General features: G+C 40.9%; 1 protein-coding gene across 2 annotated transcripts; it reads left to right on the top strand.

Moving 5' to 3' along the window:
• The first annotated feature begins 4,745 nt into the window (after positions 1 to 4,745).
• LOC123188128 (putative 1-phosphatidylinositol-3-phosphate 5-kinase FAB1C) lies at positions 4,746 to 12,881 on the top strand. Of its 2 annotated transcripts, none has more exons than XM_044600168.1 (12): positions 4,746 to 5,496; positions 5,745 to 6,467; positions 6,546 to 6,699; positions 7,051 to 7,389; positions 8,106 to 8,565; positions 8,625 to 8,896; positions 8,980 to 9,311; positions 9,391 to 9,517; positions 9,630 to 9,788; positions 9,872 to 11,347; positions 11,445 to 11,702; positions 12,286 to 12,881. In XM_044600168.1, exons 1-12 carry the CDS (start codon positions 5,246 to 5,248, stop codon positions 12,538 to 12,540), a joined length of 4,806 nt encoding a protein of 1,601 aa, XP_044456103.1. In that variant the 5' UTR covers positions 4,746 to 5,245; the 3' UTR covers positions 12,541 to 12,881. The 2 variants fall into 2 exon arrangements, with proteins under 2 accessions (XP_044456103.1, XP_044456104.1); XM_044600169.1 differs by having other exon boundaries at positions 4,751 to 5,496; positions 8,637 to 8,896.
• The last annotated feature ends 251 nt before the right edge of the window (positions 12,882 to 13,132 follow it).

The raw sequence follows: 13,132 nt of genomic DNA, 5'->3' as shown, positions 1-13,132 counted from the left end.
ATTGTAAAACAAAGATACATTTTGAAGTTGAATGCTACCTAGTATAATCTTGATCAAATGATGTAATGTCTATGTGAACTCAAGTTAAAAGTGATTCATGGTAATAATCTATAAAATTGGCATTGAAACAATGATGCATGAGCATATGGATAAACAATCATTGCCTTTCAAGAGTAAAGATGCTGAAGTGTAGGTTTTCCTACTTAAGTTTAATAGGTGTACCATAGAGAGCATAGCATGCTAAGTCATCCTTGTATAAAGAAAATCGAATCATGAGTTTGACCCAAACGTATGACCAGGCTTAGAGGTTACGCTCATATCGAACCAACTACTAAACCCCAACGCAATACTTGAGCGCAAGCTTAGATCCTTTAGCACTTTGGATGGAAAATAGAATGATGATAAAGATTTATAAGAAGATAAAAAATAAGAAAGTCTCACTCTAAAGCAGCTGACCTTTAGTAAATGGAGAAGCCATGTAGTCGATATTAATGCGAGGAGTAGTGATTGCCATGCAACAGATGCATTAGATCTATGAATGTATGAAAGATATCTAGATGAACTAAGATGGGGTGTGCATCCAACTTGCTCGCTCATGAAGACCTCGAGCATTTGAGGAAGCTCGTCATCCCAATATACAAGCCAGCTTCTATAATGTTAATATCCCCACTAGTATGACAATGATAAATATGAAAACTCTCTATATGAAGAACATGATGCTACTTTGATGCGGAAATGTGTACAAAAGACAGTATCGCGCCTCTCTCTCTCTCTCTATTCTATGTTTTTATCGGGCCTTTTTAACCTCTTTTTAGCTCTTTTTGGCCTCTCTTTTTATCATTCCTCACCAGGTAGGGGCAGCACTCTAGATAACAGTACACTTTATTTACTCATAACTCGTAATGTAAATGATGACTACATATGAATGCCTCTGGCAGTGTACCAAGATATGCAATGATCTAGTGTAACATGCAAACAATGATGAACAATGACCTTGCAACAAAAATCATGCCAACTGTATGTGATCATGCAAAGCAAAGTGACAATGAAACTCAAGTCATGTAATGTAAAGTAACAATGAAAGTTGCATGGCAATATATTCATAATGGCTATGAAAATGCCATGATAGATAGGTATGGTGGCAGTTTCGAGGAATATATTGAGTGTCTTATGTGCAGAAGAATGAGGTTATCCTACATGATTTGGATGAACTGGCGAAGTCTTGCGCCATGTCTTGAGGTGAGAGTGGGCAATGCACGATACCGAAGAGTCTAACAAAATATGGATAGGTGGAAGTGCATAAAAGGCCAATAGCTCACATTAGTCATAAGAACTCAAGTACTTATTGCCAGAGCCTAATAATGGACCAGAAGAAAACACATCCTCCACACCCCAAGGAGGAGAGATTGAGAGAAGTTAACCATCGCGCGCTTCCTGATCAGTACACAACATGAGTGTCACTTTTAGATGCCCTTAGATTCATACCTCATCACTAATATTAGCGGCTCCCACTTTTATGTAATTAAATGAGTGTATGACCCCACAAACTTTAACACCAATATTGCATACTAAACGTTGATCGTTTACTCACACAATAATCTATCACTACCTCAATATCACAAAACTATTGCAAAAAATCAAGTTTATCAAATTCATACATCAACCAATTTGATCAAGTTTATCAAATTCAAAAGTTGAGTAGCATGGCGTGCAGTGCAGTCCCAATAGTGTGCACACAACCAAACATCTCAAGATCGAAAAAAGCTACATCCAGTGGTCCTGGTTGAGTGTAATGCAGGTAACCAAACCTACCCTAGGTTTTTGGGGAGCTTCTATGACGCAACCGCTCGCTATTGTTCGTCTACATCCACTACTTCGACCGCGTTCTCGTCTCCATTGACATCACCATGTCCCGAGAAGCATTGTAAATTCTCATCAGATTTACATTGTTGTTGTGAAGACTCCCAGCTCCCGCCCTCAGCTCCGCCACAACATCCTCCTTTTGAAGTATTGCCCAGTAGAACAAACAAGTGTAGGCAGAAAACACAATTTCAAAAGGGGTTCCGTTAAGTTTTTTCTCAAACGTAGTTCGATTGCAAGCATTCCAAATAGCCTAGATTATAGCAACAAGCCCCATAGTAACGTTCACCATGGGGTATAAAGGAGGAACACCAGGAATAAAATTGCCAATGATTGTTTAGGAATAGGTCAATCCCAAGGATCACTCCCACAGATCTCCAATCAATCATAGCCACTGGACAAGTAAATAACAAGTGTTGAGCAATTCCAATGTTGCTACAGAAGGAGCAATGTGGATTGCTAGGTCAGTTTCTGTTTTTCATAATCTGCCTAGTGAGAACAACATTCTGAAACATCTACCAAAGGAAAATTTGAATTTTGAAACACATCTTAGCACTCCAAACCCATTTGAAGTTACATCCAATAATAGGACCCTTGTTAAGCCCCCAATAGACATAATCACCCACATTTGAAAGGGTAAGAGCATTGATACAGGTAGATATTGCAACCCATTTCATCAGAAGTTTAGAGTCAAGCCTCCTCGCAAAAAAGGTGCTTAGTTCAAGATGATTAAACTGATAAACATTGACATCCTTGTCAATGCAAATATCAAATAATCTAGGGTACTGGTCAAAAAGAGGATCTTAACAATTGATAGATTCTTTACAAAGCCTAGTAATGTTATCAGACTCAAGTTTAATCCTTCTGCCGATCGTATACAATTCCTTGACTTTGAGAATAGCTTTCCAATAGGGAGAACCAGAGAATTTAGGTTGATTAGTAGCAGCAGTTTATTCCTCAAACATCTGGCTTTGACAATGTCCTGCCATATCTCATGTTGGGTATCCAATTTCCACCACCATTTTACCATAAGGTTGGTATTTTCCTTCCTCAAATCTTTAACCCCCAGGCCACCTTTTTTTAGATATACAATTCCCGACCCATTTGACAAGGTAATACCTTCTTTTCTTGTTACACCCCTGCTAGAAAAATCTCCTTTTGTGTTTGCTACTTGTAATCTGTGTTGGTATTTTCTCGAAGAGGAGAGGATGATGCAGCACAACAGAGGTAAGTATTTTCCTTAGTTATAAAACTAAGGTTATCAATCCAGTAGGAAAACCAAGCAACACCGTGTAAACAACATATGCACACAAACAATAAATACTTGCAACCCAACGCGCAAGAGGGGTTGTCAATCCCTCAACAATATTGAGATAGATTAAATTGTATAGGTTTTGATAAATAGATCTAACAAAAATACAAAATTAAATAAATAAAATAAAATTGCAGCAATGTATTTTTGGTTTTAATATATGATAGGAAATAGACCCGGGAGCCATAGTTTTCACTAGAGGCTTCTCGAGAAAATAGCATACGGTGGGTAAACAAATTACTGATGTGCTTGATAGAAAAGCAAATAATTATGATGATATCCAAGGGAATGATCATGTATATAGGCATTACGTTCAAGATTAGTAGATCGAAACGATTCTGCATCTACTACTATTACTACACACATCGACTGCTATCCAACATGCATATAGTGTATTAAGTTCATGGAAAAATGGAGTAATGCATTAAGAAAGATGACATGATGTAGACAAGATAAACTCACGTATGAATAAACCCTATCTTGTTACCCTTAATAGCAATGATACATATGTGGCATGTCTCTTTCTGTCATTAAGATTGAGCACCGCAAGATCGAACCCATCACAAAACACCTCTTCCCATGGCAAGATAAATCAATTTAGTTGGTCAAACTAAACCAATAAATCGGAGAAGAAATATGAGGCTATAACAATCATTCATACAAGAGTTAAGAGAAGACTCAAATAATATTCATGGATAGATCTGATCATAAATTCACAATTCATCGGATCCCAACAAACACACCACAAAAAAGAGTTACATCAAATAGATCTCGAGGAACATCAAGGAGAACATTATATTAAAAATCAAAAAGAGAGAAAAAGACATCTAGCTATTAACCACGTACCTGTAGGTCTGTGGTAAACTACTCACATATTGTTGACTGTATGATGACTTTGCATTGTATGATCATTGTGCATGGATTTGGGCATTGAGATTTGAAGAGTGTGGTTATAGAGGCTCACATTTTCTACTTACAGACGAGGACCAGCCCAGCGCTATCCGCGGGTAAGTTCGGGCGTGTCCGCTGGCGTATAGAGACTCACATTTTCTACTTCTGACTGTAGACTCTCTAACTCTAGAAAATACATAGGAGCACTCGGGTGACAAACCTTTCTATATTAAAAAATAATTTAGTAATTAAAAAAGCTAAAAAAATCCTAAAACTTTTCACATAATCAAACATGACCAAATATTGCAATCGTATAAAAGAATTGAACGGGGACTAACTTTCACTATATCCGGGGTCAAAGTTTTGTCAAAAATAATAGATACAAGTACTATTCATGCTATGTTATCGTCATAAATTTATTTTTTTCCTGAAGTAAACGGAAATCATTCCTTGGATTTCTTTATACAAGTGCAATACCTAGTCATATTTGATTCAAGAAAAGTTCTAGGATTTTTTTTAATAAATTACAAAATTATTTTTAAATGTATAGAGGATGATGAAGGCATGAAGCCCCCCGAGTAATCCGCTTCCCTCTACCTAGACTACTAAATTTACCCTCCAAAACGCTGCTCAAGTTCTCCGTCCGCAATTAGTGACCCCACCCCCACTTTCCCTGCTTCGTCCGCAATTACCGCCATTGCCGAAAGCTTCTTCTCGTCACTATACGTACGTCAAAAAGAGAAAAGAAAAAAAACTTCTTCTTCTCTCTCCTCTAAGCTTCCCATTCCTCTCAGCCATGCTCTCCTCCCTCTCCGCCGTGACCCCGCGCGTCAACGTCTCGGCAACACCTGCCCTGGTGCGCCCGTAGCGCAGCCGCACGACGGCCGGCCGGCAACCCGACCTATGCTCCCCGACCAGTCGGGCATTGGCTGACCCCCAAATGCCTCACACTAACTAGCCGCCGCTTGTACATAGACACTACCGCAAAGTCGAAGAAGATTAAGGATAGAGAGAGAGAGAGGAAGGATTCCCCGCACGTTTGCCAAATCGGGCCGCCGCTGCCTTCTCGTCGCCGGAGAGGAATTTTAGCCTCGGCGGCGCCCAGCTTTTTTAGTATATCTATAAGTTTTTGTTTTGGTTGATCCTTTTTTTTTTTGGAGTGGATTTCACTGTTTGCGGGCGATGGGAGTGGTGGAGTTCTCGGTGCTGGGGGCGGTTCAGAAGTTTCGATCCCTCATCACCGGCTCCACGCCCGCCGCCGACGAAGAAGCCCGCCAGGCGAGCGCACCACCGTCGCCCGCAACGCCGCCGCGCAGCGGGGGCGTATCTCCGGTGGATTCGCCGCCCCCCGCAGCGAGATCCGGAGGCAGGCGTGCCATCGCCCTCCGCCGCCAGATCTCGTCGCCACAGCCTCTCCGCTGCTACCCTGTCAGGTATGGTGCCATGGCTCGGTTTCACCGCCCCCGTTTAGATATTTGACTTGCTCCAATGGAGAAAAAGGGAGAAATGTTTTGAAATCTCAGCAAGTAAACCGCCTCAACATCTTAGCATGTTAGGTGGATTATTAGAAGGAAAATAACAATCGGTGACTAGTTCATTCAGGGTACAAGTAACTCTGTTGGATGATTATATTTTTTGACTTGTGTTTTATAATCGATTAACTTATTGTTCTAATTTGTAGCGGAACTGGTTTTCATGGGTGCAGACGAGCAGATGGAGAGGAAAACGACGGGCCTGGGAAGTTTTTCAGCCCAGGGAACGACTGCTTAAATGACCTCTCAGACACTGACTCTGTTAGCGAGCTCAACCGGTCTATGACCCTAAGCCCCTTGGAGAGCCCGACCTGGATGGTCTGGCAGAATGGCGGCACACGAACTTCCAGGAGAAACGGCCGTTTCAGCCTGGATTCTCTTGAACATGGTACTAAGACCATTGCTGAAAGTAGTGGGGAAAGCGACACAAATAAACATCAAGTTGATTTTGATGCCAATATTTGGCGCCCACCACCGCCGGAAGATGAGGGTGATGATGCCGAGTCGAGAGTATTTGGATTTGACGACGACGACGATGATGATGGGGTTGAGGAGTCAAGCAATCTTCTTGCCCTTGGCTGCTTTAGCACCAACAAAACGGTTGGTGCTGACATGATCACAGATATAGCCCATGCCGAGGGTCTGAGGAATGCTGTACTAGGTCATTTTCGTGCTCTTGTGGCTCAGTTACTGAATGGAGAAGGTATCAGTGTCGGAAACGATGATGGATGCATAAGTTGGCTTGAGATAGTGTCGTCCTTATCCTGGCAAGCTGCTAGTTATGTGAGACCAAATACAAAGAAAGGTGGAAGCATGGATCCTACTGATTATGTCAAAGTCAAATGTATAGCATCTGGGGATCCGACTGATAGGTATGCTCTTACTTCTCCTGCTATTTACATGATTATATGTCTCTCATGTGAAACTCACGGGTAATTCCTTCTACGCAGCAATCTTGTTAGGGGAGTTGTTTGTTCCAAAAACTTAAAACACAAACGCATGATGTCTGAGCATAGGAATGCAAAGTTGCTCATTTTAGGAGGAGCACTTGAGTACCAAAGGGTCACTAACAAATTAGCATCAATAGACACTATTCTTGAACAGGTTTGTACTTTTTTCACTATTCATTTGCACCTTTATTTATATTCCCTCCGTTTGGAAATAACTGATGTGGTTTTAGTTCAAGTTTGAACTAAAACCACGTCAGGTATTTCCGAATGGAGGGAGTACTTGCACAAGGCCTTGCTATGGTTAAAAGAAATACTATCCGTTTAAGAAGATGTTTACTTCTACATTATATGCAATATAAAATATCCATATGTGCTCTCATCCTAACCATTCGTGCCAAATCCAACATGTGGTGTGACCCAAAGGTGAACGGACCGCCACGACCAATTGACATCTTTATAAGAGTAAAGATATTTTTTTTTTGCTAAAGAAATGCTCTTAATGCAGGAGAAAGAGCACCTGAGAACGATTGTCAGAAATATAGAGTCTTTGCAACCAAATGTGCTGCTAGTTGAGAAAAGTGTCTCATCGTATGCCCAGGAGCTCTTGGCAAAAGGAATTTCATTAGTTCTAAATGTCAAGAGGCCACTCTTGGAGAGGATATCAAGGTGCACAGGAGCTCAAATTGGCTCATCAATTGAAAATATTGCTTCAGCAAGGCTAGGCCAGTGTGAAATTTTCAAGGTGCAGAAATTTTTGGAATTTCCACCAGGAAAGCAGACAAACAGGAGATCAACTAAAACATTGATGTTCTTTGAAGGCTGCCCAAGGCGTTTGGGCTGCACTGTAAGTATCTCTTTGCTGTTCCATGCACTATTCAAAATATCGGCCGATATTTAAGTTAACTGCCCAATTAACCGCTACTCAGTACCTAACCGAATCAAATAACCCCTACTCAGCCCATTAACTGGACCAGCCTATTTATCGGTCCAACAGCCGATAAAAGGCCAAATTATCGGGCTGTCCGATCAATTGCTAGATGGGGTATATAGCTTATTTGGTCCAAAATGTAGCCCGTTTCCCTCCCTTCTCCTAGCCGCCCCACGCTCTAGGTCTGGTCCTCCTGCTCCTTCTCCCGGAGTCTCCTCTCCTCGGTGATCTGTGAAAGGTGATTGGTGATGCACTGATGTGTATGTATGTTGTTGTGCAGCTACCAACCCTTGTCTGCTACTAACGTGTACAATAGCATATCTAGTACATTGCATGTTGCCATGTAGCCCAGGATATATAGATAAGCCCTTATTGACCTACCGATAAATTAGGTTAATAGGCCGATTCGCCGATTAATCGACCGAGCAGCTACCAGTTAACCGATATTTATGCTGAACATTGGTTCCATGTACATTGGATTGAAGTTGTGTTGCTAACACCAAGCATAAAACACTTGGTTGATAGATGACCTACAGAGAGTACTAGCTAATAATGTGACAAGTTTTCAGACTGAATTTCTATTTTCTTACACATTTATTATATTTCTAATAAATGTGCCTCAATTTAATTAGGTTTTACTGAGAGGGCCCTGTCGAGAGGAACTAAAAAAAGTTAAGCGTACAGTACAACTTGCAGTCTTTGCCGCCTATCACCTCTCTCTTGAAACATCATTCTTCGCTGACGAAGGCGCAACTCTTCCTAAAGGTCCTTCAAGGCCCGTAATAGAGTTGCCAGATATTCGAGGTGACACAGATTGTTTTGCTGGATCTGCTGGAGTTGGCATGCCTCATAAACTCAAACAAGTACAAGGCGATGATTCATGGATGTTTGAGGAAATTTCTGTATCACCTAGATCATTATGTTTGAATGAGGAAGGTGAAAGTGTCGTCTTTGAGCATAGGGAATCTGGATCTTGTGTTGAGCACAGGGAATCTGGATCTCCTGTTGATGATTACTTACCCCATGCAATTGGTTCGTGCGAAGAGAGTAAAATTTCTCCATATTTCCTTGATCTTGATCCAAGAACTTCAGGTATTGTGATGCATTTTCATGACTCTGTTTGTTTTTCATTGCAAACAATAACCGTCAAGATGTGATACCAGGGAAGAAATGTCAAGAAGTAGACCATTGGAATCATAAACGACATCATGACTGTCCTGCCGGAGACTGTAATGACCAGAATGAATTTTCTGGTGAATTCTTTGGTACCAATGACAACCATCAGAGCATCTTAGTTTCCCTATCAAGCACTTGCATTCCCAAAAGCTTGGTATGTGAGCGTCCACAGCTCTTCCGCATTAAGTTTTACGGTAGCTTTGATAAGCCACTTGGGAGATACCTCCGGCAAGACTTATTTGATCAGGTACATTCCATACTCATCTGTATGTTGATGTTCATTATCATCATATTTTTTGAAAATAATGTTTTGTCTATGTCCTTCATCAGGCATATTGTTGTCCATCATGTAAAGAACCATCAGAATCACATGTAAGGTGCTATATTCATCAGCATGGAAGCTTAACAATTCGTGTTAGGCGGCTTCTGTCTCAGAAGTTGCCAGGGGAGCGTGATGGGAGGATATGGATGTGGCATAGATGCCTGAAGTGCGAACCTAAGAATGGTGTACCACCTGCTACGCGGAGGGTAATTATGTCAGATGCTGCTTGGGGCCTGTCATTTGGGAAATTCCTGGAGCTAAGCTTTTCAAACCGCTCTACTGCTAACCGAATTGCAAGCTGTGGGCATTCTCTCCAGAGAGACTGTCTTCGTTTCTACGGGTACATATCGGCTATATCCCTTACCAATTAAAGTTGACAATCCTCGAATGAAATCTCAGGTTACCTGTTAATCTATCAGATATGGGAACATGGTGGCCTTCTTCCGATATTCTCCTGTTGATATTCTATCAGTTACCCTCCCCCCCTCCGTATTGTGTTTCAACTGTCACAGTTCACAAGACTGGACCAAAACGGTGGCAGTTGAGGTAAGTGATTTTCTCGAAATTACCAAGTCATGTTCACTGCCTGCATCCTGTGTTTCTGTTTATTTGTTTTGTCCGGGTGAATAATATTATGTCCATGGACTTCTGTTTGAAGATATATGGCAAAATGAAATCCTTACACTGGGAGATATCTGATTTTCTCCATCGCACTGAAAAGAATATTCCAAGTGAGGATGATCCGGTCAAGACAGGTATTCATAGGCAGATAATTGAGATGAAGGATTTGCTTAAAATGGAAAGAAACGAATGCGAGGTGACGAAATTAGATTTTTATTTTTCTTGTTCAAGGGTTACACATGTTTATGTTGATTTTTTAATATATTTTTCCTTTTGCAGATTTTGCTCTTACCTGTTATTAGAGATAGTAATCACCACGTGCAGGCATCAATTGATATTCTGGAGCTCAACCGCTTGAGGCGTGGCCTTATTCTTGATGCTTACCTTTGGGATCGGAGGCTATGTCACATAGATTCACTTATTGAAACAAATGGTAGTGTTTCAAAGAACAATCCTGCTACCGAATTTCTCTTGGACATCAGACTGAAGGAGTGGAAAACTGATTTGCTTGAGGCGGACACAAATATTGGAAAACCCACTTGTTTGTTGCAGTCACCTGGAAGTCCAAGAAAATCTTTGTTATCCAGAGAGGTCTGCTTCAGTGATGACGAGTACAGTATCTCTGGGAAAAAATTGCAGATTGATCTGGTTGACCATCCTGGTGATGATACAGAAGATCTTGACAAGGTCTTCAGCAAATTCAATGGAGAGAAAGAATGGCCATCCACTAGAGCTGCCATTGGTATGGAACCTGTTGAGAGGTTACCCTCACTTGCGTCTATTTTTTCTGATAACATTGATTTAGCATGGACTGGATCCAGTGAGTTACAGTATGATCTTCCACAAGATTTCACCAAAATTGATGAAAATGGATCCCTTAATTTGTTGGATAACCCAGTTTACAAGAATGCCCCTGTTAGAATTCACTCATTTGATTCTACAGTAGCATCCCGTCAGCGAGAACGCACTGGATTAGCTCCTACTTCATTGCATCTATCGTCATTCAGATCTGCTGAGTATTTCGGGGGTTTGACTAGCATCACAAAAGATCCAATGCCAAATATAAGGAGGGCTTGTTCTCAAAGGTCACCTGGGGCGATAGAGAAATTAAATGTTATTCTAACTCGTTCACCCACACATATCTCATCCGCTTCACATATGGTTGATGACGGGGCACGGCTGCTGCTGCCCCAGATTGGCAATGAAGATGTTGTTGTTGCAGTCTATGATGATGAACCCACCAGTATTGTTGCATACGCCATGACTTCAAATGAATATGTGCAGAAAGTCACACGAAAACTAAATTCAACTTCGAGTTTTTCACATCTTCCAAATGCCACCGAGTTAAACCATGGACTTGAGCAGTCATTGCCCTCACAGGAAAACAATCTGGATTCTGAAGGAACTCACTTTAAGTTTTCTTTTGACGACGAAACCCCTCTTCCTGCAGATAATGCGAAGTTCTCTGTGATTTGTTATTTTGCAAAGCATTTTGCTGCGCTTAGAGATAAATGCTGTCCAAAAGATATTGATTACATTCGTTCACTAAGTCGCTGCAAGAGATGGTCTGCCCAAGGTGGAAAAAGCAATGTTTACTTTGCAAGAACACTGGATGAGAGGTTCATAATCAAACAAGTCACCAAGACAGAGCTGGACTCTTTTGTGGAATTTGCTCCTCAGTACTTCAAGTATTTGATGGAATCCTTGGCCTCTGGTAGCCCAACTTGCCTGGCAAAAATAGTAGGATTATATCAGGTTTGTTGTACTTTGCCTGGCCCATGACCCCCCCGCTAGTTGTAAACACTAAAAAATGTCCCTAGATTTGATTTTGCCGTCTTTGCATCTAATTCAGGTTAATGTCAAGGGCTTGAAAACTGGGAGGGAAGTGAAGATGGATCTAATGGTGATGGAGAATCTTTTCTTTGAAAAAAAGATACCTAGGGTGTATGATCTGAAGGGTTCATTACGCTCTCGCTACACATCCGGTGATAGTAAAGTCTTGTTAGATTCAAACCTCATAGAGGCACTGCATACAAAGCCTATATTTTTAGGGAGCCGAGCAAAGCGAAGATTGGAAAGAGCTGTCTGGAATGATACTTCGTTTCTTGCGGTATGTTATATCTTGTTATGCATGCTGTTTTAACCAATTAGGACTATGTATATAGGACTATGTATATATATATATATATAGGACTATGTATATATATATGTATGTGTATATATATATATATATATTGAAGATCTAATGAAACTTCAAGTTCCCACATGATTAGCACCAATTATCCTCTGCCAATTGTACTTTGTCTGCTATATATGTCTTCTGTGCGTGCTGTTTAACTGACTTGACAGTCTGGGATTTGCATAGGTACAAACTATGCATTTTAAAGCTTGTATGAAAGAACACTGTTTCTTTAATCTTCATCTTCCACACTCTGCATGCCTTGCTTTTAGTTTGCAAATAATGTAGTTACTAACAAGAACCATCCAAGTCTACCAGTCGGCTTTCTGAAATGATCATGCTAATCCAACCCTTCCCTCACCTTGTTATATATTTATTTATTTCGAAAATGGTATTGCAATATATACTTATTTTGGAGTTTTTTTTTTGTGAAAGCCATGTGACTCGTAAGCGGCAATTTTAGGAGTTCACGTATTACTGAAAAATGACGGCTGTAATTCTATCTGCTTTGCAGTCAGCGGATGTCATGGATTACTCACTTCTTGTTGGAATCGACGAGGAGAAGAAAGAACTCGTCATCGGCATCATCGATTACTTGCGCCAATACACCTGGGACAAACAGCTTGAGACTTGGGTGAAGGCCTCTGGCATCCTGGGAGGCCCCAAGAACGAAGCCCCCACCATTATATCCCCGATGCAGTACAAGAAGAGGTTCAGGAAGGCCATGTCCAAGTACTTCCTCACCGTCCCTGATCAATGGACCTCTTAACAACTACTCGTAGCGATTAACTAGACCGCCAGAAGCGTTGTGGCAGTAGCGAATGTTGCGGTGAGGATCAGCTGATTCATTTTGTACACAGTTGTGGCAATTGGGATGTAGGCATAGATAGGATCACCCTCTCCCTGGATACCAAGCATGCTAATTGCAGTGTCCAGCCAAAGATAGGAGGTGTGATCGTTGTACATTGTGACCAACATAGTTACTAGAGAAAGTTATCATATAATCCAGAGGAAGGTACTTCTGCTACATTAGGTTGTATGCTACTACCCCAAAGTAGAGAAGTGTGCAATATACAAAATAAGTGCATTCATCGGCACACTTACATATCATCTGGATTGATTTTTGCATTGACGGGTCCCAGTTGGGTTTTGACGATTAATAATATGGTAATTAAAAGGATTAATAGTCTATCAGCTTTATTTTAGAAACTGAAGTCTATTTTGATTTTAGAAGAATTAATGGGCCCACCTTTTGTGCTTACTACTTACAGGTGGTTGGTTGTGTTTGATGAATAATGGTAATGTAGGTAAGAGAATTAATAATTTATCAAATTTATCAAGATAGGAGTAGTTCATTTTGA

Source organism: Triticum aestivum, chromosome 2A (genome assembly GCF_018294505.1).
Source record: "Triticum aestivum cultivar Chinese Spring chromosome 2A, IWGSC CS RefSeq v2.1, whole genome shotgun sequence".
NCBI lineage: Eukaryota > Viridiplantae > Streptophyta > Magnoliopsida > Poales > Poaceae > Triticum > Triticum aestivum.
Note: the sequence above shows the minus strand (reverse complement) of the source record. Positions and strands in the feature narration are given on the sequence as shown.

Bases quoted from the DNA above. Each gene is read 5' to 3' on its own strand.
- LOC123188128 (XM_044600168.1), top strand. From the start codon at position 5,246: ATGGGAGTGGTGGAGTTCTCGGTGCTGGGGGCGGTTCAGAAGTTTCGA. The intron at 9,789-9,871 runs GTGACGAAATTA...TTCCTTTTGCAG, and splicing joins TGGAAAGAAACGAATGCGAG to ATTTTGCTCTTACCTGTTAT. The intron at 11,703-12,285 runs GTATGTTATATC...TCTGCTTTGCAG, and splicing joins ATGATACTTCGTTTCTTGCG to TCAGCGGATGTCATGGATTA.